Source organism: Streptopelia decaocto, assembly GCF_964273445.1.
Source record: "Streptopelia decaocto genome assembly, chromosome: 11".
Taxonomy (NCBI): domain Eukaryota; kingdom Metazoa; phylum Chordata; class Aves; order Columbiformes; family Columbidae; genus Streptopelia; species Streptopelia decaocto.
Genome location: NC_138666.1, coordinates 12,675,973 through 12,698,892, shown reverse-complemented (window position 1 = coordinate 12,698,892; position 22,920 = coordinate 12,675,973). Strand labels below are relative to the sequence as shown.

The window sequence follows — 22,920 nt, the reverse complement described above, 5'->3', positions numbered from 1 at the left end:
TTGCTGATATCGTTAGCAAACGATCAGGAATCATCCCCAAAGCCCTCGGTGCATTCGGAGATCGGCCATTTTAACAACAAAAAGAGGAGAAAGGGGGAAGGTGCTGCTGGGTGGGGTGGAGACCCCGGCCAGGGGAATCCGGCCGTGGGACCAGCCTGGTCCCTGCTGCAGTGGCACTGCAGAGATGCCACCTCGGCTGGGGACTGCGGATGGAGCCCAGCGGTGCCACCAGCACCCCTGCCCGCCCTGCTGCCATTTACTGACACCACCAAAACTGTCATCGCTCCTTGGGGCATCTCCCACCGCTGCTCCCTTGCTAGGAACGATGCTCTCCATGAGCTCGCCCCCCTGGGGCCCCCCAGGCTTTGAGCCTGACCCTCAGCATCAGCTCTTATTCCACTTGGCCTCTGAAACATGTAATGATAAACATTTGATGAGCTCTGCTCCCCCCTCTTTTCCTGCATACTTTCCAGCATTTTTCTCTGATCTCGTTATGGATTTCACAGGAAAAAGGAACAAAGGGAAATAGTCCTTTGGGAGTTTCTTCTTCTTGACCCCACAGAGAGACCAGGGGAGGAATCAGCTTAAAGTCATTCTCATTATCAGCTGCACTCCTCAAGGTTTTACTGTTCTTCCCATACTGCTTCCCAGCAGGGTCAGGTCCCAGTCACTTGTCCTGCTTCCAGTGACAACCGGTGCTGGACACCACAGAGGAGCATGCAGGTCTTCTGGAGTTTAGTCTTACCCTCCAGACTTAGATGTTGGGGTGTGCTCTTCAGATCTATGTCTCTCCATGAATTGCTCTGAAAAGTTCAGATTTAGGGAAAAAACTAAACCCTGGGCAGTGCTCTGTGGCAGGGCTAATGCATCAAAAGAGGTCGGGGTGGGGAAGGGGCTGGCAGCCTGCCTGGCTTGGGAAAACCTCCTCACCCGCATCCTCAGGTTGTGTTTAAGCTCGACTCAGCCTTGTTTGTACTTGGAGTTTAGCACTGGAAAGTGTCGCGGGAAGGTGACGCTTAGGGAAGGCTTCAGGAGGTGTGGGCTGGAGGAAGACCCAGAAAATGGGCTTAGGGCTGCGCTCCCTCTCTTGCTTTTCCAGGACGGCTTTGTTAGTGGTTTTCAGAGGAAATGGAAAGAATGAGGAGAGGAACAAAGGGCTTTAATGTGCTTAAGTGCTTGTTTTCGTCATTTCTCCAACACACGCAAGCTGTGGAACTTGCAAAACGGAACCATTACTTTCCATGGAGGCAGAGGAGATGAGCTTTTCAGGGGGTCCACATGCCCCAGATTTGCTAAGTCCAGCAGGATGGTCTGTTTGTCTGTCCATCTGTCCTCACCCAGCTGTGCAGCACTGGTCCCATTGCCCTCCTTTCCCCAAGGGAGGGGGACTGGGTGCTAAAGCTGCTGCTCTGGTATCCCCCCAGCTTGGGGTACCCTCTGCATCCCCACTTGGTGCCGCCGAGCCCCATGGCTTTGTATGTGAGATGGACAAGCCCTGAGCATGGGAAAGGCCCCCCCACCCACAGCCCAGCGCTGGGATGCAGGAGATGCTCCCCATTGGCGCAGGGACATGTCGATGGGGACCACCCTGAAATGTGCCCCACATTTCCCAGCTGGGCTCGTGTCCTGGCCCCAAACTCCTGCTGGCTGTGACACAGAAGCTCTGCACAGGTTTGTTTTTTTAATTTTTTTCCATCATTAAGTACAGTAAATCAGCAAAATACTTTGGAGTGGGAGTTGGTTTGCTGCTTGGTTATGATCTTGCAAAAAACAGGGGGAATGGAAGCACCTGAAGTTTTTAGGCGCTGCTAAAGGGGATTATGCCATCTCTCCTGTAAAGTGGTGAACTTTGTGCTCCCAAATCCTCGGGGGACCTGCCTCCCCCTGATGTGTGGAGCATCTTGGCGGCTCACACCCCATAGGCTCTGTCTGCAGTGCAAGGGTGCCCTGGCATCCCACTGACCTTCCACCCTCCCATCCACAGCAATACTTCATCCTCCTCATCATCACGGATGGGGTAATCAGCGACATGGATGAGACGAGACACGCTGTGGTGCAGGCGTCCAAGCTGCCCATGTCCATCATCATCGTGGGAGTGGGCAATGCTGACTTCGCCGCCATGGAGTTCCTGGACGGGGACAGCCGGGTGCTGCGCTCCTACACGGGCGAGGAGGCCGTGCGCGACATCGTCCAGTTCGTGCCCTTCCGGGACTTCCGCAACGTGAGTGTGGGCAGCAGGGAGGGGATCACGGGCAGAAATGGGGTCCCAAGCCTGGAAATGACCCTGGATGTGGAGCAACCCCAGAAGAGGCAGACAGAGGCAAGAGGTAGAGGGCTGGCACCCGCCTGCTTTACCCCGTCCCTGAACTCCACATCCCTTGGTGATGCTCTGGCATGGACCTGAGCCCCCCTGGTCCCTTCCCAGTGCCTGTAGAAAGGGGCAGAGCTGGGACCAGCCCTGCACTTGTCCCCTGTGCAGGGTGGCTTCCTGCTGCCACTGCCTGACCCACCGCTGTGTGGTGGAAAAAGTTGAGGAAGGAAGGAAGGGAAAAACAAGATGAGCTGCAGTTCTCTGCCCATGTTGGTCAGCCAGGAGTCAGCCCTGGGTCAGATGCACTTGCTGGGACAGGATTTCCAGAGGATGCAGAAAATCAGCCTGTGCTTGTCTTCCCTCTTTCTGCAGCTAATCAGTGTCTTTCCACTTCACCTGCTGTTACTCAATACCTGTTTTTTTCTAGCCTACCGAGGATGTTTCATTCCTCCCCACCAGTGAATTACCCCTGGAGGGAAGGTGTAATATAGAATATAATAATCCCAGGTGTATAAAATGCTGCCTTCCAGTAGATTTGAGGGGGTATTTATTAAATGCCACAGGTTGGAGCTGGAGACAGCCCAGGTGTGTTTGCTCGGTCGCTCCACTATGGCCATTCTTAGGCCGGCGTTTGCTTCTTTTCGCCCGCAGGCCCCCAAGGAGACCCTGGCCAAAGCTGTGCTGGCAGAGCTGCCCCAGCAGGTCGTGCAGTACTTCAAGCACCAAAACCTGCCGCCCATCAACTCGGAGCCCGCGTAGAGCTGTGCCAGGCTGCGCCCTCTGCATGTTGCCGAAGCCTGTCAGTCCTACCGAAAGCGCATGTTCCACATGCTTTTAAGATGCCCTCCCTGAAACACTTTGTACTTCTTAATTTAATTGCTAAGTTCTTAAAACTCATCCCAGAGAAGCGTCTGGGTTCATTTTGTACAGTCCCGGCCCGAGGTAACACTAAGCGGCGAGGCCATGCCCTGGTCCTGCTCTGTTGAGTCTCTTTTCAGTATTGAATGTACTTTGTATAATTTCAGTGGAACAGGATACAATTTTTACAATCAAAACTTGCTTTTTCCAAGCAATGAAATGCTTGATATATTATTATCATTCAATGAACTGGTCATTGTATAGTTCATGTATCTGTGTTGTACCTCTGTCATGCTCTATGTTCATTTTTATACTGTGTACATGTTATATTTGTTATACTCAGGTTAATAAAGAAACTTGGACATTTAAAAGGAAGGTCTCCTAGATGGGAAGGTCTGGGAGCACATCAGTGGTGCTGGTGTTTGAGTCACCCTGGCGTGGGCTGTCCTGGTGCCCCAGCCGCTCCCCCTGTGCTCAGTGTTTTGCTCACTGTGCCCTGGGATCAGCCCCAGCCCATCACCAGCAGCGATTTAGTGAAGGTGGAGGCGAATCTGGGTGTCTGGGGGAGGGCAGCATCCCCTCTCCTCCCGTCAGCTCTCGGTGCTTCCTGGAGCCAAGTGCAGGGGGCTGGTGTGTGTGCACACACGTGCAGGTTTGGGAAAACACCAGTGAACCCACAATAAACTGGCACAGGGAGCTTCATGGTTCACTGCTGCTTCATCTCTAGACATTTTTCCAAGTGACAAAAGCTCCCTGCTGCCTGGGAGAAGGGGGGCTGGGTAATGAAATCCTGCTCTCCAGCAGCTCCTTTGTGCTGCTCATCAGCAACGTGCCATCTTCAGCGCTAATTGCTGCTTTCTTCTGTTGTTAACTAGATTAAGGCCTTTTGAAGCTGGCAGATAGAAAGCTGAATATACTGCCGGGACCACCAGTGGTTCAGCCTTATTCCAAACTCAAGTAGACTTGACTTCACTCATTAGCAGAAGCTCTTGTGGTGGGAGGTTGGTTTTGCACACATGTGCTCCTGGCTGTGCTCGTTGCCACCAACCACCAGCACACAGGCTGCCCTGTGCCATCCCACGGCTGGGCCAAACCCTGGAACCACAGGTGACAGCTCCGAGTCAGCTCCGAGCACAGCGCTGGGTGAGGCCCCATCCCCTGGGAGAGCTGGGACTGCTCCGGGAAATATTTGCCTTGCAAAGCCACCTGGAAGGGGAAAAAACAAACAAACAAAAAACAACCCAAACCACCACCACCACCCTTTTCTGAATGGAGAAGCAGCCTTTGAAGGACAGCTCGTTTAAAAATCATGCTGCATAACAGCTCAGCTTCCAGATCAAAGTCTGTGGCTCTGAAAAAAATATTTTGCTTTCTTTTGTAAGAGAACTCACACGCAGCTGCACTGGCTAGTAAGTGATTCTGCTGGTAGAGTGCTTGTGGGGGGTTGTCAGGGGTTTTTTTAACACCTCTCCGAAGCTTTAACAACTATCACACAGACAACAAGCAGTTTATGAAGCTGTCCCTGGGGAGGGGATGAAGCATACACTGTGCAGTCGTGGCAAAGAGAGAACAGTCTTAAAAAAACACAACAACAACAAAATCTAACTCCACCACTGAATGACAGCATTGCTGGAGCCAGCTGTTCCTCTCCAGCACATCTGTCCCAGGGCAAGGTTACTGCCACAGCTGCTGTTTCCAGAAGGTCTGATTTATCCTCCATCCCTTGCACTTCTCCTGTCCCAGCGAGTCTCTCAGCGCACTTCAGTATTTTAACAACAGACGGGTTCTGACTGTGAGAAGGTAAATGGGACCAACAGCTGGAGTGACGAGCTGGGACAGCTCTGCAGTTTGCTCACATGGGCCAGGCCGTGAGAGCAGCAGAGGGGACTCGGATTCAAAGGCTTGTGTGAGCCAAAGGCATCCCCCAAGTGCTCTATTTTTCGTCTTTTGGCAACAAGAAGGAAGCAGGGGGCTCTCACGCCTGCTTTTACCAAATTACGTCTCCTGTCATTGCGTGGTCCAACATAACCACCAATACCTTGTCTGGGTCTCAGCTGCAGCCCCCGTGGGACCACCACAACCACCATATTTGCCCGCAACTGGATGCCAAATCCCATTACAAATTTCTGTCTAAATCAGCCATTTTGAGTGCAGTTATGCAAAATATCACTCAGGAAAACGGTCCCAGAGTACTCACAGCCACGCCAGGCCATTCCCACTCTTTTATAAAGAGATTACTGATCCAGCTCAATGCCAGGGAAGGACACCAACATCTCTCACTCAAACTGCTCACAGCTCTTGCAAATGCAACGTCCAAGAAAAGCTGGCATTTTTTTGTGCACTGCTTCCATTTCACTCCATAGCTAAGTATGATGGAAGTCATCAAAAGCAAAGCATTAGGGAGGCAGCAAGAGATCTAGCTATTTTCCACCCGAAAGTGCCATAATTACAGTAGCTGGAGAAGAGGCAGGAGCAACTCTGGAGCAAACACAAGAGGTGCCAGGCAGCCCAGAAGAACAGGGGAGGAATTAAAGTGTGTTTGTAAAGATCTGATTGTGGAACAGGCTTGTGCAAACAGACAGGCTATTTGGCTAAGGACAGCTTCAGTGTGAGCATAACTCTCCTTGCTGCCTTTGGGAAAGTTCAACACTCAAGCTGAGGCATGAATCCTACTAAAGGCTTTCAGTTTTCACTGTTTTTACCCCAGCTGCTCTCTTACGACTTGCTTAGCATCACATTCAGATAACTGCCCTTCACCTTTCACAGCCTGCTTCTCGCTCATGCCACCCATAATTATGCCCATGTAAGGTTTCTTAAATCCAATACAACTTCAAAAAGCACTGACTGCCAAGGCCGGTGGAATTCTCCAGCTTCTGCACAAAAAGCTTTGGCTGAACCGGGGAATCCCACCCACTCTGGATTCATGCTCATCAGGACACCACTGCAGTAAAGCTGAATGACTTGTCAAGTGCTGCTCTGAGAGCAACGGCCTCTGCACGATCAGCCAACTGCAGCTCCGCTGAACTCACTCAGAACAAGTTTTCCATCACCATCTCTGCGCTTGCAGGAGGCTGCTGGCTTGCACTTCTCCTGGGTGGTGGTTGGAGGAAGGACCTGGTCAGGTACAGCAGAAATTGCTTAATGGAATGGGAACAATTATGAATGGCACAAGCAGAGATAAAAAAAAATGCATTCAGAATGTCTTTAATCATGTAACACTAAAACTTCTTTACAGTGTCATGGCAATCTACACTTCACCATCTGCTTGATTCTTGTTCTGCCCCCATTTCTCCAATACAGAACAAAAATGACATTTTAAAACGGAACACATGGCTGTTTCTACAAAACTTCTTCACTGCTTGGAGTGAGTATTTTTTGCCTGTTAGTCTTGTATAAACTTCTAAGATCACCAGAATTCTTTCTTCCTGTGAGAATTTTAAAAGATAAAGATCTCTGCTCCCTACCCTCAGACCTTCAATACCTTAGCAGGTGTGTCTTCTGGTTTAGGATGGCAGCCTTTCTTGCAGGCTCAGTATGCACCCCAGAAAGTGGGGGGAAGAAAAAAAAAGATATGAGTTATTTTAGGAGTATCTGAGTGTATTAAAGTTGAGAGGTTAGCTAGAAAGATTATATTTGGGGCAGAAGGATGCATCAAGCATCCATCATCAGGGCTTTGGAAGATACTCTGCACTACATTACACACGGAGGGATTTTGTTATGGACCATCAAAGAAACTGTTGCTACGAAAGACAGAAGAGACGATCTTTCCAGTGGAATTAATGGTGCCTTCGCTATCCGAGCTGGACTCAGAATCGCTGCTTCCCGAGTAGGCGCCCAGGCCGGGCAGGATCCCAATGCAAACGGCTGCCGAGGGACAGTGGACTGTGGAGCCTCCCACGGAGCTGCTCCCCAGGGGAACACAGGACGGTTTTTCTGCAAGAGAGGAACCTCCGTCAAAAACAAGAGTGCAGGAAAAGGCTTTTAATCAGCCCAGGAACTGCTGCGTGTCATTCACCTGCTATTGCCACATCAGCGGTGGATGACTGCAGGATTTAATTAAAGCATAAGGCAGCTTCATGCTGCAATAAAGCTATTCTGACAGGAAGGACTTGCTACCTCAGGGGATTTTTTTTTTCTCATCACTAGTTTAAGCCCAGTTCTATGTTGGCATTACGGATTTTTATTCTAAAGTTGTCAGTTTGATGCTTGTCAAATACCAAACCCACTAAATAAGAATAAATAGCTCTGCTTTGTGTAATTGAATATTTTTTTTGCAATATAACAGCATAGTTGGGGAAAAGTTTTATTCCATCGCTCTGCTAGTCAATGTCTCCCATCTTCCACGGCTAATTAATTATTTCCAGTGTTCTGAAAGTTTACTGAACAGAAGATTCAAGAAGCGCCTTGGGTTGTCATTACACAATTGCAGCTCACCCTATTCATGTCAGAGTATTTGACAGCAAGTCAGTTGCAGCCCTGACAGCTAAGACTGAAATGCAACTTAATTTTTCTTTTAGTTCCCCATAATTTTCTGAAACAAATCGGTTCCAGGATGGACAAGATTGCTTCAGAGCATGAAAAGCTACAGTGAAGGTATACAAATAAATCAAATGCTGCTGTGAAGAGGAAAGGGATGATCTGTTCCCCGTGTCTCCTGTTGACAGGACAAGCACTAGTCTTGAATGCCGCTATGGAGACTCCTATTAGTTATCAGGTAAAACTCTTTAAGGGTAAAAATCAGTTAAGCATTAGAATAAACTGCCTAGGGAGGGTGCCCAGCCTCTATCTGTGAAGATCTAAGAGCAGCTTAGACAAACACATGTCAGGAATGGTTTGGGCAGGGGATAGGCTGATGACCTGTAGGGGTTCACTCCAGCCCTATTTTCTGTGACGGCTGTCAGCACCTACAGTCACCATTTCTGCTGCTTTAAGAGAGAACATGCCAAGTGCAGCCTGTGCTGTCTTGCATAATGAAGGAGCAGAAACACAAATCTTCTATCAGATTTAACACCAAGTCAGTTGCTGTTCAGGTGAGAGACAGACAGCTTCCCACATGCAAAAATCAGGACATACCTTGATTCTTTTCGTCATGATCAGTATCTAGTTTCAACCTCTTCACACTGTTACCACCATCTGAACTGTTGAAAAAAATTAGAAAGTGTCTTGTTCCTCATATGCAGCCACTTAATTACTGTGATGTTAAAGTCACATCTTTGCTTCAAATGCTACAGTGAATGCCAGCAGGATCCCCTGATGACCATCACCACTTCTAACTGCTGTTAACTGGGGCTCCTGGGGGAACATGCAGGATCCTCGAAAGTCAACTCCTACTCTGCAAATATCACCTGTTAACTTGGGAAACAGAAACATGCTTCTGGGAGTCCGAGCAACCCAGAGCTGCCTGTTCAGCTGCAAGGAGCCCACAGGAGATCAGGAATGACGACCTGAGCTCCAGCCACCCACATGACCACAGGCTTGCACACGTGGATGGTCACCATGCCTTCTGGTGCAACATCCAAGTCTTTTGACTTCCAGGGTTTCCTTCCCCTCCTTCAAGCACCTATAGAGCCCATTCTAAAACATCTACAAATCCTGCACCCAGTAAGAAGCCCGGTAGGTTTTGCAGCAATTCACACACAGCTGTAGTGTCTGACCTAAAAGAGAAAGGGGTCCTTTTGGGGTCCAAAGTGGTGTTGCAGAAAAAGAGCATTACGTGGACACCTGACTCCTCAGAGCTGCTGTAGCTCTTGCTTGTCACTGCTCAGCTTCTTTTCCCCCCTCTTGCATGTTCCAAATCCTAAGCCAGCCGCATAAAAAAATGCTTCCCAGCTTCAGTTGTGATGAACTAAAGTGGTGAAGTACGAGCATTACTATGCATTAACTCTTTTCTGTCCCTGTCAGAACATGCAGCACAGATGAAAGGTTATTCTGCACAGGGAGGTTTTAACAGTAATACATCCTTTACAGGAAACTACAAAGCTCAGAGAGCAGATGTTGAGCTCACGCTACACTTGGTTTTGACCAGTCTGCAATAAAGATAAGATGGCAAAAATAGAAGACTGCAGAGCAAGTCTGTAATGGCACTGTCATGTCGGTTAAGATGCTCTCTTCAATAGATGCCATCTGCAGACTTTAGCTGTACCATTAAGCACATGCCAGCTCCTTCTCTACATCCTACTGGGTTAAGTACCAGTGGTTACAAGAAAAAAAAAAACATTGTTGGCTGCCTGTTATCAGTTCAGGGTTTTTCTTCTCTGCTTTCCAAAAACCCAAACAACTACCCAACCCCCCATATTAGGTAGTGGAAATGCTTACTTCAGTTTTCAGACATGCAATTACTGCTGTATGTACTGGGAGCTAAACATCACCCTACAAGATAAGCTTCTAAAATAATCTCTTATTCTCTGGGACAGATTCAAACCCACTGACTGAATTTCGAGACGTCAGTAATCATCTTAGGTATTAGACGACTCATCTGCGGGAAGTAAGTCTGGTCCCACATGCCTAGTTTCCCCATAACCCGTAGCACACCAGCAGCTGCGTTTGCAGATCAAAACAGCAAACAGATCACAAACCCAGCTGCCATCTCCCTGGGGTGGAAAAGGTGTTGATGTATCAGTGCAGAACAAGTGAAGTTTTCCTGATGCCCTCAGGATCAAATTGGTACACAAAGCTCTTCTCTTGTAACCTACATTTCCCCCATGCTGCCCCTGGCAGCAATTCAAACAATCCATTTTAGACACAGATAAAATCGGCTGCTAAATTATGCAAACCTGAATGAAATTACACGAGTGAGGTGACACTGATATCTACAAATAGAGATGTAAAATAGATTCCCTCTAGATCCCCAAGCAGGATTGCCCAAGCCTAGCAGTCTAGAATGAAGAGTCTACCCACTTGCTTTACACATGCTTATCTATTTGAATTGCTTCATGTTTTTCCCACAGTTTGTGAGAGCCTATAGAAACAAGGCTGGTCTTTTCTTATACCTCCCCCCTTTTGTCTTTAGGGCTAAGGTTCACACCTCACTCTCTGGAGGCAGTTTTGGCCTGCCTCCCTTTACACTGCTAACTGGGTTCCGTTCCTCATGAATTTATAGAGGTGTGAAACTAACCTTCTGTGTTTCACAGCTCCTGCCAACAGCTTTGCCTGAGAGAATTTGTTCTTGTTTTCCACTGACTTCATGGGCAATTTCTTCTCAGTTTCCTTCTTTGGGTCCATACTGACTCCCACTTTGGTGAGAGTGCTGTGAATTAAGGGTTAAGGATCAACAGGAAGGAATGCAGAGAACAGACACTTCCTCTTCGATATATTTAGCCAGCTCTGCTGACAGCAGCAACCAAAGTTCATTCACATATTCTATCAAAATAAACTTATTTGTAATGACATTTAGCTGGCACCTTCAGCCAAGACGGAAGACACTTCACCCTCTGGGTTTGGGCTCGCTCGGGTATCAATACCAGCTCTCCAGGCAGCAGACTAGGAGCTGCTTTTCTGAAGTCAGAAAGGTGCAACACAGGACACAACCAGCACTCATAAACATACCCATCGCCCTGCCTTTTCCTAAAGGTCTTAGAAAAAAAACTATGCCCCCGCCCATCCCCCCCCCCCAAAAAAAACCCCACCCCAAACCAAACAAACCACAGGAAAAAAAAAAAAAAAAATGAAAAAAGGCGACGCAGAACTTCCCGCTTCTACAGGGATCAACACATTTGTCATTCAAATTGACTGCTTCTTCAACCCCTAATCCTTACCAAAAAAAACCCCACATAGCAGTATGTGGGCTCACTTTCACACTTCTAACCCTCCTTTTGCTGAGACCAGCAGACTTGAGCCTAGCAAAGCAAAACAGTTCCATCTTCTATTTTGGTATTTATTGCTCCAACTTCTCAGCTCATCTCTTTGTAACAGCCACGAGGCTGTTACTACCACTTCGAACACAAAACCCAAAGGGACAGACCTGATTAAGGGTGCATGTGGTCCAATATTCACCCAAACCGACTGTGACTGCACAGAAAAACTAAGTAGCTTAAAACTGTGCTAGCAAGGTGGGATGCAGCTGAAACTTCTAATGAGGTGGAGAGGCTTAAGCAGGTTCTCAGACAGGATAAGAAGGAGCTGTGTCTGTTACTGAGGCACACTTGCTCTGCACACACTGATCGGGTCTCCTGTGGCAGGACCTAGTCCTGTCTCTGGTAACAGTTCATGTCCACCTGGCACCTGATGAAGCGAAGTCCAGCAAAGATCCTGTTTGTTAATGAGGTGCCAATGGTGTCACAAAAGCTTCTGCAAAACTTTTAAGCCGCACATAGCAAAGACAAACCCACCTAATTTAAAAGGGTATATATTGTTTACAACCCTAAATCGAGCTTTCTACCAGCTTCTTCTCTGCCTACAATTCCACTGATCAGGTGACATAACCACAAGTTGGAGTTTCACAGGTGCCTCAGTTATTGCAGAAAAATATTGAACAGTGAATTTCACATTGATGGACCACATGTTTGAAGTCACAGTTTTTTATCCCCACTGAACATCTGCAAATCAAAAACTCTCACACTGTCCTTTGAAGTGACAGGCTCAAGCACTTTACAATTAAGAGTGTTCAGATGCCATGCCTTATCTGATTTTCCTAGGGATACAGCAGTAACCCCGACTGCTCCCTACCTCAACTGAAAGTCTTCTCAGTCCAAACCAGACTGCACAATTCTATTTATTTTTAAAAATGGCAGAGGAGTGCCATCCTGTGGCTGTCAGGAGCAACCTGAAAGCTTGTTGTGTCGAACATGGTTTGATGTTGCAACACACAATTCCACACACTGCAGTGTTCAACCTTCACATTTAGGTTCATTACCTTGTTATATTCCAATACTGCACTATAAAAGCCTGGCTGAGGAACCCAAAGACTTTTTATAAATACCAAATTTCAGGCTTTTCACTTCCATCCAGGATGGCATTCTCCGAACTCCTAGCACTCATCAACTACCGGAGATATATTTTCTACCAGCTATTTTATGTGTTCTGCTGCTATCAGCAAATGTAACACTGTAAGTAGCCAAGAACTGTCCCCTCTTGAGAAGACTACATTAGAAATAAACCTCTATTTCTTAAAATATCAACTGCATTTAAAAAGCTGTCTTACAGTAAAGTCTGCTTCTTAGAGGGGGACTTTTCCTTCATTTACACAGGATTTAAGACAAGAAGATGTTGTTCTTGAATATTTCTTGGCACTGGCTTAAAAAAAAAATAATCTGTAATACTGTGAGACCAATGGCGTCTGGATAGGGTAAGGAGCAAAAAGCCCCAGTTGTTGATCCAGGACGTTTACCTAGTACTCACTGTTTTTTTGTCACTGTAGTGATAAACCATTAGTATCAACCTGCAGATGCAAAAACACCTTCTGCATTTTAAAAGAATACCAGCAAAAAATTCAAACACTGATGAGTCATTTTGCAAGTTGCTCTGAGGTTGCTTGAAATACTATGTTTAAATAATAATAATAATAATTTTAAAACCTCAGTTTCTCCAGAGATGAGATGACTATAAATCATTCTCCCTCTACCCCATCAGCAATTAGTTCTACAATTTACAGCAAGACTTCAGATACAGAGCCAGATGATATTAGTAAGACTGCAAAGACTGAGTTTACGTGGCCTGTATGTCTTCAACAGGCCCTGCCCCGTAAATACAGGGATCAGTGTGTTATGTGGCTAATTTAAGATGACATAAGATTCCCTCTGGGCTGGTATGGTTCAGCCCAGCTGTACGTGACCTAACAAGAGCTGCCAGCTGCTGCCACAGCACAGCCTCACACTGCACATCCCTCATCAGCCAGACCCGCGAGCAACCACCACCAAAACTAAATATATCACATGAACACCCCATTATTAGAACAAACGAAGAAAACATTCCAAATCCATTAACCAATTACAGGCTATTTGAAGTAAAAAAAACGCATCAGTATTGCTATTTCCTAAGTGCATTACTGAGATAACTTAGATGCTCCGCACAGAACACACACTCTAAGTTGTAAATCATTAACAAATACGAGGTAATACAGATCTTTGTAGCACTGGCACTATTCAGCTTTATTTGCTGACTGGTTTTGCTCACTTCCTTGCATCCACAAACTCTTTCATTTATACTAAAGCATCCTTGAGAACTTGTGCTTTGTTCACCGATGACGTAAAAGCAACGGTTTTCATTAGGAAGCAAAGAAACCATTGGGTTCTACAGAGATTCAGGAAACCTCAAAAAACAACATTTAGCTTAGCACAGAAATCCTCCAGGTATTTCAGCCTCCCTTGACTGGCACCGATAAGAGAGTAAAAGCATGCTATATTCTTTTCTAGCACATCTTCACAAAAATTTGTCATTTAACAGCAAATTGTCTTTCTCTTAGTACTGCCTACAAGTGTGTATTACCCAAAGGAGCCGAGTCTTCATGGGCACTCACTTCCCAGAAGAAAGTCAGCACATCTGCACAGAGGTATTTAATTTCTCATCAAAGGAGAAAGTAGCTAATAGTTCAAGAATAAAAACAGAGAGAGCAGTTCAAACATTCTTTCAAACAGGTATGTTGAAACAACCAATATGCAGTTAAAAAAAACACAAAACCAAACCCACAACACTTACTTTTCAATAAGACAAAACCAAAAGGTTAGAAGTAATATGCTGTTTTGCCTTTATGTTCTCTTTCTCTTTTTAGCTATGGTATTTCATGCCCTCAATAACAGCAAAACAAAACACCACATCTCAAACAATGGGGAGTGGGAGAAGGAAAGAAAAGTACCAAAGTTGTGGGGGTTGGAGGGGGGAAATATCAAACATTACAGTGGGAGATCCAAGCTACAAGGAAAACACTAAAAGTCTATAATTGTAGACGTTCTGTAAAGCAGTTTTATAGATAGAATGTCAATGACAGAATAAAAATACAGCCCAGCCTCTTAATCCTCCCCTACATAACTGTCAGGCATTTTAATGCAAAGGATATTCTGTATTCATTTAGTTCTTTCAGCTCTTCTTCTCTTCGCTGCTTTTCTAGTAGCTCTTGCTGCCGAGAAACCTCATCAAGGAAATTAGTCTCATCTTCATCTAAGCCTCTTACCATATTTTCTGAATAAAGGAAAAGAATGCATATTGATAAGCTAAAACCACTTAGGGAGCAACCATTTATTTTGCAATACTTTGCCATTCTCTTAGAACATTTTCCAATGATTTTGAACTGTAAGTGTCCACATCTCGCATATGACACTTCTAATACTGCCGAGGTAGAACAATTTGCCCAAAGTCACTGGGAACGGGGGGAGTCCTGGGTGAATCGGGTACCCCAGCAGTCACGCTGCTGTGTCGAGAAAAAGGTGCAAAGCAAACCGCAAATCTGCTGGATTCTGTAATTAAGGAGTAAAAATACTTCCCAGTTAATGATACTGGATGCTAATGAGCCGAAACTCTTACATACTCAAGCAAACAAACTGCAACAAACTAACATGGTTTGAACACAACACCATTAGGACAGAGAAAAGACACAATTCATAGGAAGCCATGAAATGCTGCTGGACTTGCTGATGCAATTAAGGAAAATTGACCAAGTTTTCACACAAGCAGCCTTTCTACAGTTCTGAAATACTATTTGGAACAGGTTACACAAAACAAGGAATAACTACATTAAGCAATGATACATTTGTTGTTTTGGTTTCAGACACTGAGTTTAAGCCTGTGTCCTCAGAATCTATTCTTAAACCAACCAAAAACTGGGAAAAAAACAGGTTACTTCACCCCATAAATCTTGCCTCAAAATAGGAAGCACATTTTCTTAAAGCGAACAATTAGAAACTTAACTGAGATTAACATCTGTTTAAAAAAAGAAAGTAGAAGGAAGACAATTCCTAACTTCCAAGTAAAAGTAAATTATTTCTAAACATGCTACCCTACTTTAAGGAAAGTACATACTAGTGCAGTAGGAAGGTCTTTTATTTTCTGTTCTGCAAATGTCCAATGTCTCCAAATAAAAAGATTTAGTTAGAGAGATAATAAAAAACTTTTTTTAAAAGACCAAGCCTTGCTGGTTTTGTAGTCACGCTCAGAAATCTTAACCCAAACGTCACCTTTAGTCTTCATTAGAGCTTAATTCCATAAGAGGTTTTTTAGGCTTTTACATGAGGTCACCATATTTTTTTCTGATCTTCACCCAAGTAGTCAAGTCCTGCTCACATTAATGGCAAGCTAAGAAATCCATTTACACTGATAACTGGCAAGCTTTTCTCTTTGACAGAAAAACTCTAGAAATCAATTAATATTTGAGGTTACTTTTTAAAGGCTGAGCCCTTCTCTCAGCATTAAGGCATCTCTCCTCCCAAGTCCTGTCATCAGTTCTGACTGATCAGAATTTGTTTTCTACTCCTTCAAAATTCCCACGGATAGAAAAACAAATTAAAGAACCAAAAATCAGAATCCACCTTAAAATGGAGTTCCACAGTATCATCCTTACTGCTCTTCATTGAGAGCCAACAGCTCCCTTTTTCCTCAAATGGTTCACTAATAATTTCCTAGTTCTCATTATCAACTTTGCACTCAGCAGCACATATACAGGTGATAAAATGCAAAGGATTTTTCCACAAACCCAGAAGTTCAAACACGAGTAGAAATTCCGTTTCCATTTCATTACAAGAGTTAAAAATCTACTTTTTGAAGAATCAACTCCTGTATGTTTATTTCTTCCAATTAGTTATCTTGAGCCTCAAACCACTTTTGTGCCAACTAATTATGGCTTGGAAATGCAACAGCTGCTGGAACAGGATTTCTTTTTATTGATTCAGATAGAATGGTCTTGTGTTAAAGCATGAGTTCAAGAGTCACAAAACCACATTACATTTCCACTTTTCCATGGATTTGTATCAGGGTTTTTTTTCTATTTAATGTGAAAAATAAGTCTAGTGTTCCACACCTTACAGGAATGCAGCTTCGTAACTGCAAGTGACTTTTGAGTTTCACTCATGCGCAGTGCTGTCCCTGTGTTCACAACAATATGCTATCTGCAGGAACATTTACCATCTTTGAAAAATACAAGATTTCAATAATACTTTTCTGAAGCCTCCGTTTATCTCTCAGACAGACAGACAAGACACACAGATGTTATATACAGCTGTTCCACACAATACATGCAGTTTGCTGGGTTTCAGTTCAAAATAGTAACTGCTGGTTCTTACTGAATTTAAATTGCTCTTCAAACTCCTGCTGCTTCTTTTCTCTCTGTTCCTGAAGTCTTTCATACAACGAGCGTGGGTCATACGCCTCCTCTGGGCACTCTGAAAGGGAGGAACAAATCAGGAAATGAGACCATATGACAGAAATACTAAATCACCAACAGTTCTTAGTGCCTTCACGTAAAAACCTTTTGAAATTGTAGAATACAACCTATTACCTTTTATTTCTGTTTTCCACAAAAGTGAAATATTCTTGGATCTCTTTCCTATAGTTATTAAAACCTATCTCATACCTTTTGGATCCTCAGGTTTTCGGACCTTTTCCCACTCCTCTTGCCTTCTCTTTCGTCGCTCCTCTAACTCCGCTTCAGACACAAACCTCTTGTTAATCACAAGGTCAGCAGTACCATCTCCCCCATCCATTGTGGAACAGCCCGTCCTAAAAAACACAATATGAAAGACATCGAGGGCCTGATTTCACTTGTCAGTGCATGGGACATTACTACACATCTTGAAAAGCAGAGCCACTGCACTTATCATAACTTCAGTTCTCTAAAGACCGCTACATACTAAGTACTGATTGAGATACCTCCTCACTGAAAAAACGCTAAGACTAATAGCACCATCTATTACTCCCTCTTTACTCTTTTTCTTCATTATGTCTTCCCTGCTAGTTGTCTGCCTCAGGCTCCTTTTCTAAAAATTTTATGTTAATGGCATTTTCCCCACCCCACTTTGGATTTACCTTGCCTAAACAAATATTAAAAAAAAAAAAATCAAACCCCACACCTATACTCATATTCTTTTATTTCAGTTCTTACACCTCTCTGATCTGGAGAAAGGATCTGACACTTTGCCCTCACTTCACCTATGTTCTTTTTGTCCATCCTGTGAAAAATTGGGAAATCTTGCCTGTTTTCAATGATTTGAATACATATACTTATGAGGGATTAACCGTGAGATTTCAGAAATTGGTAACTAATCTCTCTAATTTTTAAAAGCATTCTGCACCTCTTTGCAGCTCTGTGGGGAGCAGGGCTAGACAGACTGTGCTGGGGAGGCTGTCAGTGTTACACAGAACCCAAGAGGTGAGAGAAAGAGGGAACTGCCATGGGCTAAAACAGGGCTGGGATCAGAAAACAGGGGCAGCACTTCTGACCAACCAAGTGCTGCCCATTCTCACACCCACACCTGCCCTCTCCCTCAAGAGATCCTAATGGGGAGTCTTGGCCAGGTCCCTGTGTCAGCACTGGGTGCAGGGTAGAGATGCTCTGAGGAGTCATTCCAAAGAAGGAAACTCGTGATCTTGATACCTGTAAGCCCAGGATGAAACAAACTGTTTCTGCAAGTTTTAGGTGGCTCCTTTCAGGATTTATTCTGCCAGCTCCATGCTACAGAATGAAGCATTAAAGCCTATTTTTGTTTCTTACATCAAGTCTGTATGGTCAAGGACAACACAAACACAACATAAACACAGCTGTTCGCTTAAAGTCATACTAACCTCATTTTTTTTTCCTAGTTTCTTCTTATTTCCTTGCTATAACATCAGCAAGTACCTCAAGTATTTTTCATTTCGGATCTCACCTGCACTTCAGCACTGGAGGAGATCCCAGAACACTCACTGGGTGGGTGGGATGCAGTAACCCAAATAATGGAAGGAACCAGTTTATCATCCTTCCTTCGTACCACAAGGAAACACTCCTGCAGGAAGCAGAGTCCTGAAATTCTTACAAAACCCGATACTTTTGTGAGGTATTGTTTGTAATACAAATGACAAACTTGGTCTCAGGAGAAATCCAGGTTGGAGCACTGGACAAACATTTGTTACAGCAGGATGCATTCTTAAGGTGGGAATTATCAAAAGACAATATTTTCTTAAGAGCTGGGGAAAGGAAGGACAGACCAAGGGCTGGTGATTTTTTTTCTTTTCTTTTCTTTCTTTCATATCTTTTTTAATGTCTAACAAAAATCCACCCTAAGACAAGTCCACTTTCCAGAAACCATGGACCACTTGTGCTTTGAGTGATATTTCTGAACACGGTTCAAGCTGGAAACCTATTGAAAAGATGAAAATTGAATCTCCCTCCTGAATACAGGTCCTGATCACAAGGGCAGCTTTCCCACCCAAGTGCCATATAAACAAGATAACCTGGTTCTCCACTTGTGTAATCTCAACCCATCCATTTACAGAGGAGATGAAAGGTTCCAATACAACAGTGACAGAAAGTCATAAAAACAAACTGAAAGAGAGGAATCTGGCAAGGCCACAGTATCATCTGGGGACTAAAGTCTTCAACAGCAAACCACCTGCCTTCTGGATCAGCCAGTTCACTTACACAATATATTTAAGATACCTGGGGTGGATTAAAGTTTAATTATGACTTGACAAACAGCTATGGTATTTTCACTACAATCCTGGAAAGTGGCATCCGATGTAACATATTTTAGCAAATAACTTTAATGACGACCACATCCTGGGGCACAAGGATGGGAGAAAAATTAAAAATTGAGCAGCATCGCATTGAAGTGCATTTGCACTTACAAAGTTTACTAATCTTGCTGTATTATTTGCCTTGCCTGATCTCAAACACACACAAATCTCCCACATGACACAAACCACATGTGTCAGGTGAGGAGGGGACAGTTGCCGATGTTTTCCTCTGGTAACTATTCTACTGAGTGATGGGCTGTCGTTGCAAATGATGGAAGTTTATGTCACAGCTGTAAACTCTGTCAGCTGGTAACATTCCTAGGATCGAAAAAATAAAACTTCGTAGCCCTTGCCATCACCTGTGCTGGGCCAGACCCAGAGCAGAGACACTGTCTCGGGTTCCAGCACATCCAGACCTCCCGTAAACAGTGGGCCCCGCTGCCCTTCGCTGCAACGAACCCGGGCAGAGCTCCCGCGTCTCTGCAGCGTGTCCAAGCAACCGCTGCGCACCGACCCTGGAGCCGGCGGTGCAGAGTCGCTCCCCACCCTGTAGCCAGGTTAAAACCGGCTCCCGGGACCCGGCCCCGCCGCTAACGGTGCCCGAGAGCGTTCGGGGCAGGGAAGCCTCCCCGGCGCAGGCCCGGGTGTGCTGGGCCGGGCCCTGCTGTCCGCGATCTCCTCTCTCCACCTTCCCTCCTCCTACTGGCTCCAGGAGCGGCCTCCCCCCGCGCTCCGGCCCGGCCCGCCGCGCTCAGCAGGCCCGGCCCCGGCCCTCTCCGCCGCCGCGCCCCAAAGGCCTCGCAGCCCGGTCACGGCCACTCTCCCCGCCGCGCTCACAGAGCCCCCGACCCCCGCCACCGACCCTGCCGCCCCACGGGGCTCGGGCCGCCGCCGCCAGCACGTACCGCGGCCGCCGACCCGTCACAGCGAGAGACACAACCCGGCCCAGCGCGCCGCCATTGATCCCCTCTCACAGGCCCGCCCCCGTCCGCTCGCCGCCGGCGGTCGCCCCGCCCCTTCCGCCTGCAAGAGCCAACCGAGTGAGGTCTTCCTTAGGCAGACCCTCCTCCCCGATAGCGAATCCCCGCTGCTCTTACGGCAGGCAGAGGAGCGCGCGGAACTGCCGCGCACAAGGTAGGCGAGCGGGAGGGCCGGCTGATAGGTGACGTCAGGGCGGCCCCGCGTCGCGATTGGGCGAAGCTCTCGGGCTGGGGCCGAGGCCGAGGGCGGGGCGGGTCGCCCGGGAGACGGCGGGGGGCGGGGCCAGGCGGGGCGGGGGGGGCCGGGCGGTGTGTGGCCTCCATCTTCCTGCCGTGCGCCGCAGCGGCACAAAGGAGCGGAGGGGAGCTGCCGGGCCGGGGGCGCGGACCCCACGGCGGGCCCGCAGCGTTCTGGCTGAGCTGAGGTAAGGGCAGGCGGGCACCGCCCTCGGGGAGTAGTGGCGGCGGTGGAGCGGGCGGGTGCCGCGCGGCTGAGGTGGAGCGGGGCGGCACCGGGTTGGCGCTGAGGGGAAGGGGCAGCGCCGGGCTGGGCTGTGGTGGTGGCGGCGGGCCCGCCGGGGCCGGCCTGGGGTTAGCGAGGGGACGGCGCGGTGCTCACCCCCACACCGCCCTCCGCTTCCCCGGGAGCCACGCGTGCCGCCGGGCAGGCTCCCGGGTGGGCCGGGGGCTCGGCCAGCGCCGCCCCGCCGGGCTGAGGCAGCGGCCCGGGCGCCCCTGTTTTCTGCAGGGGCTGCGTCGCCGGGGCCACCCGCACCCCCGAGGTGGGCAACGCGCGAAAAAAGGCGGTGGCCACAATCCAGCCCCGCTCGCCTTGTGCCCGGCCGGGCTGCTGGCACCTGGGGCTCTCCTAGCGCTGCCATGGAGGCCCCGGAGCTGGGCTCGGGTCTGAAGAGTAGAAGCTCGCAAAAGAAAGCAGCAAAACTTGAATGAAACGGGGCTTTGCTGGAATGGGGCACCCCCCGCCCGCTGCTGCTCGGGGCGATGAGGTGTTACAACTTTTCCACGGCGCGGCTCGAGTGCTGGGAGATGTTCCTGGTACTTGTATGACTTGCAAAACGAGGGTTTGCTCCAGCGGTTTGGGTTTGGTGCGCAGGGGACAAAGTGACAGGCTGCTCTGGGACCTCTGGGGAGCTCAGGCACACTCAGGAGAATTTTGTTGAGCCCTTGAATGTTTTTATATTAGCGTGAAATTCAGAATCGTGAAAGGTATTTACCACTCTCAATGTGAAAATATTTCTGCAGAGCAAGTTTTCTCTCTTTCACAGAGAAAAATATGAAGATGTGGAGTGATCTCCCGAATGCAATTATTTACATAGATCTTCTCTTTTGAATACTTTGGCAATAGATTAAACAGTGGCACCTTTCCTAGTAGTGTGGTGACACCATGATACTGCTTTGCTCTCTTAGTTCAGTGCTTATAAAGCAGGTCTTTTCACTGCTTGGGTGATGCTGATACTGAGCATGTATTTCTTTCTTAAGCCCTTTGGTTATGTCCTGCTGATGACTGTTTCTATCTCGCATATCTTCATTTTTCCTTTAAAAAAAAAAATGTTATTTATTATCTTCTGTTGTGCAGCAGCAGGAACAGTGACCTTTCTGGGTAGAGTCTTCATGTAGGTACCAAGAATGACCGTAGTCATCTTGTTTTTCATTTTCTATTTTGTTATTGCAAAATTTTCCTCTGGATCTCTCGGTATCCACCCCAAGCCCAGAGTTCATTTTGGTGCTCAGCCTGCGTTTATCAGTATTTTGCATGCAGTGGAACTTTGGTCCATGGAGAAGCACAGATGTAAGAGCTGCCTTTTCTCTTCTAAATTTATTCAGCCTTGTAGATACTGCACTGTCTTCTGAATGCTGCTGTGTTTGGTGTTTTTTTTCCTTTTATGTCTGTGTCAGTATTTGTTTTCTTCAACATAAGCAAGGGATTATTTTTTCTGCTTAGCACTAGCTTTGCCTCAGGTTTTTAAATTTTCTGTCTTTTGTCTTGCAGTGAATGCATTTATTTGTTCTGCTGTTTTGTGTTTGTTTTTTTGTTGTTTTTCTCATGCTGGTCCTTAGTTCAGTTTGACTTTTCTCCTAATTTTTTGTACATCCATCAGCGCTATGAGGTTATTGTCATATGGAGACCTACATATGTTTGTGTACTGTGACTCTTCCCGTTTACTACTCAATATTGAAATTTTTGCTGTTTCCTTGCTAAATTGCACCATAACAGTGGATGTTCTAATCACTTTTGAGACATCTGAAATGTTCCTTTGCATCTTGTGTCCTCTCGGACACCTTTAGTTGACTGTGGCTTTCTGGAGGACTATGCATCCTTATAACTGGTTGTATTATTTTAAGAGTCTAGGATGCTGTTAAATGTGTCTTCTTTTGCATTAATCCAAATACAAATAATTGATCTGTTCTTTGGTCTACATCTGGCCCATTCTTCTGCAGGTGCTTTTACATGTGTCTTTGTTCTCCTCCAAAGCCCACTCAGCAGAAGACCTCCTTTCTCCTACTTTCTCCTCCCTTTTCCTGCTGGTATCAGTTCCTGTGTCACTTCCTTTAGGACATGACTGCTATCACTTTGTGCCCCAATCTCTGCTATTTGTTCTCATTTACAAGTCTAGTTGAATAGGTTGTGTATTTCTCCCGGTGTGTTCTTTTTCCCATGTGTGAAGCGCATGTGATTGTGTCTTTTTCATCCAAATACTCTCTCGAGGTTCCTGCTAACTCTGAAAGCTTTCAGCATCTGCTGTCCATCACTTGTGTAGGAAGCTCCTCCAGGGTGTTTTAATGCTGTATTCTGCATTCTGCACAACTCTTCTCATTGCTCTTGTTACTGCTGATTGATTGTTACCTTAGTCTAGGTTATTTACCTGCTGTTAGGTTGCTGATATATCTAATTTGGGTAGTTCACACACCTCTCTTATCTTCAGCTGTGATATTAGTGTGTGCTTCCAGGTAGGTGGGGTTATTAGTTTCCTTGAAGTCTTTAATTTTCCTTTTTTGTTTACCTTCAGCCTTCTGTACATGCAGTTTTGAGTGCAGTCCTTTCTGTTAGCTGCTCCGGTATCCTACTCTATGGCCTCATAATCCACTGGCTCCCTTAATCTCATTGTTATCTTGTTC

The 22,920-nt window shown here is 46.4% G+C and overlaps 4 protein-coding genes across 13 annotated transcripts in view; 2 read left to right on the top strand and 2 right to left on the bottom strand.

Annotated features, from left to right (window-relative positions):
• CPNE2 (copine 2) overlaps positions 1-3,540 on the top strand; it is a 47,166-nt gene extending 43,626 nt beyond the window's left edge. For 5 of the 7 annotated variants that reach the window (XM_082062743.1, XM_082062745.1, XM_082062742.1 and 2 more), the window contains one exon: positions 1,985-2,956. In XM_082062743.1, coding sequence (XP_081918869.1) covers positions 1,985-2,404 — 420 coding nt within the window. In that variant the 3' untranslated portion in view covers positions 2,405-2,956. The other 2 variants (XM_082062744.1, XM_082062746.1) reach the window with 2 other exon arrangements.
• Positions 1-20,764, bottom strand: part of POLR2C (RNA polymerase II subunit C) — a 210,199-nt gene extending 189,435 nt beyond the window's left edge. Inside the window, exon 1 of the mRNA XM_082062452.1 lies at positions 20,760-20,764. The gene's annotated coding sequence lies outside the window, so the exon portion shown is untranslated. The remainder of the gene's footprint in view (positions 1-20,759) is intronic.
• PSME3IP1 (proteasome activator subunit 3 interacting protein 1) lies at positions 6,358-19,801 on the bottom strand. The gene is made up of 8 exons (XM_082062755.1): positions 19,708-19,801; positions 17,195-17,259; positions 16,665-16,810; positions 16,375-16,473; positions 14,128-14,281; positions 10,284-10,415; positions 8,243-8,307; positions 6,358-7,102 (listed from the first exon to the last, which is right to left on the bottom strand). Exons 3-8 carry the CDS (start codon positions 16,792-16,794, stop codon positions 6,885-6,887), a joined length of 798 nt encoding a protein of 265 aa, XP_081918881.1. The 5' UTR covers positions 16,795-16,810; positions 17,195-17,259; positions 19,708-19,801; the 3' UTR covers positions 6,358-6,884.
• RSPRY1 (ring finger and SPRY domain containing 1) overlaps positions 20,083-22,920 on the top strand; it is a 36,837-nt gene continuing 33,999 nt past the window's right edge. For 2 of the 4 annotated variants that reach the window (XM_082062446.1, XM_082062450.1), the window contains exon 1: positions 20,083-20,207. The gene's annotated coding sequence lies outside the window, so the exon portion shown is untranslated. Of the gene's footprint in view, positions 20,208-20,399; positions 20,565-22,920 lie in introns of those variants that run through there. The other 2 variants (XM_082062447.1, XM_082062449.1) reach the window with 2 other exon arrangements.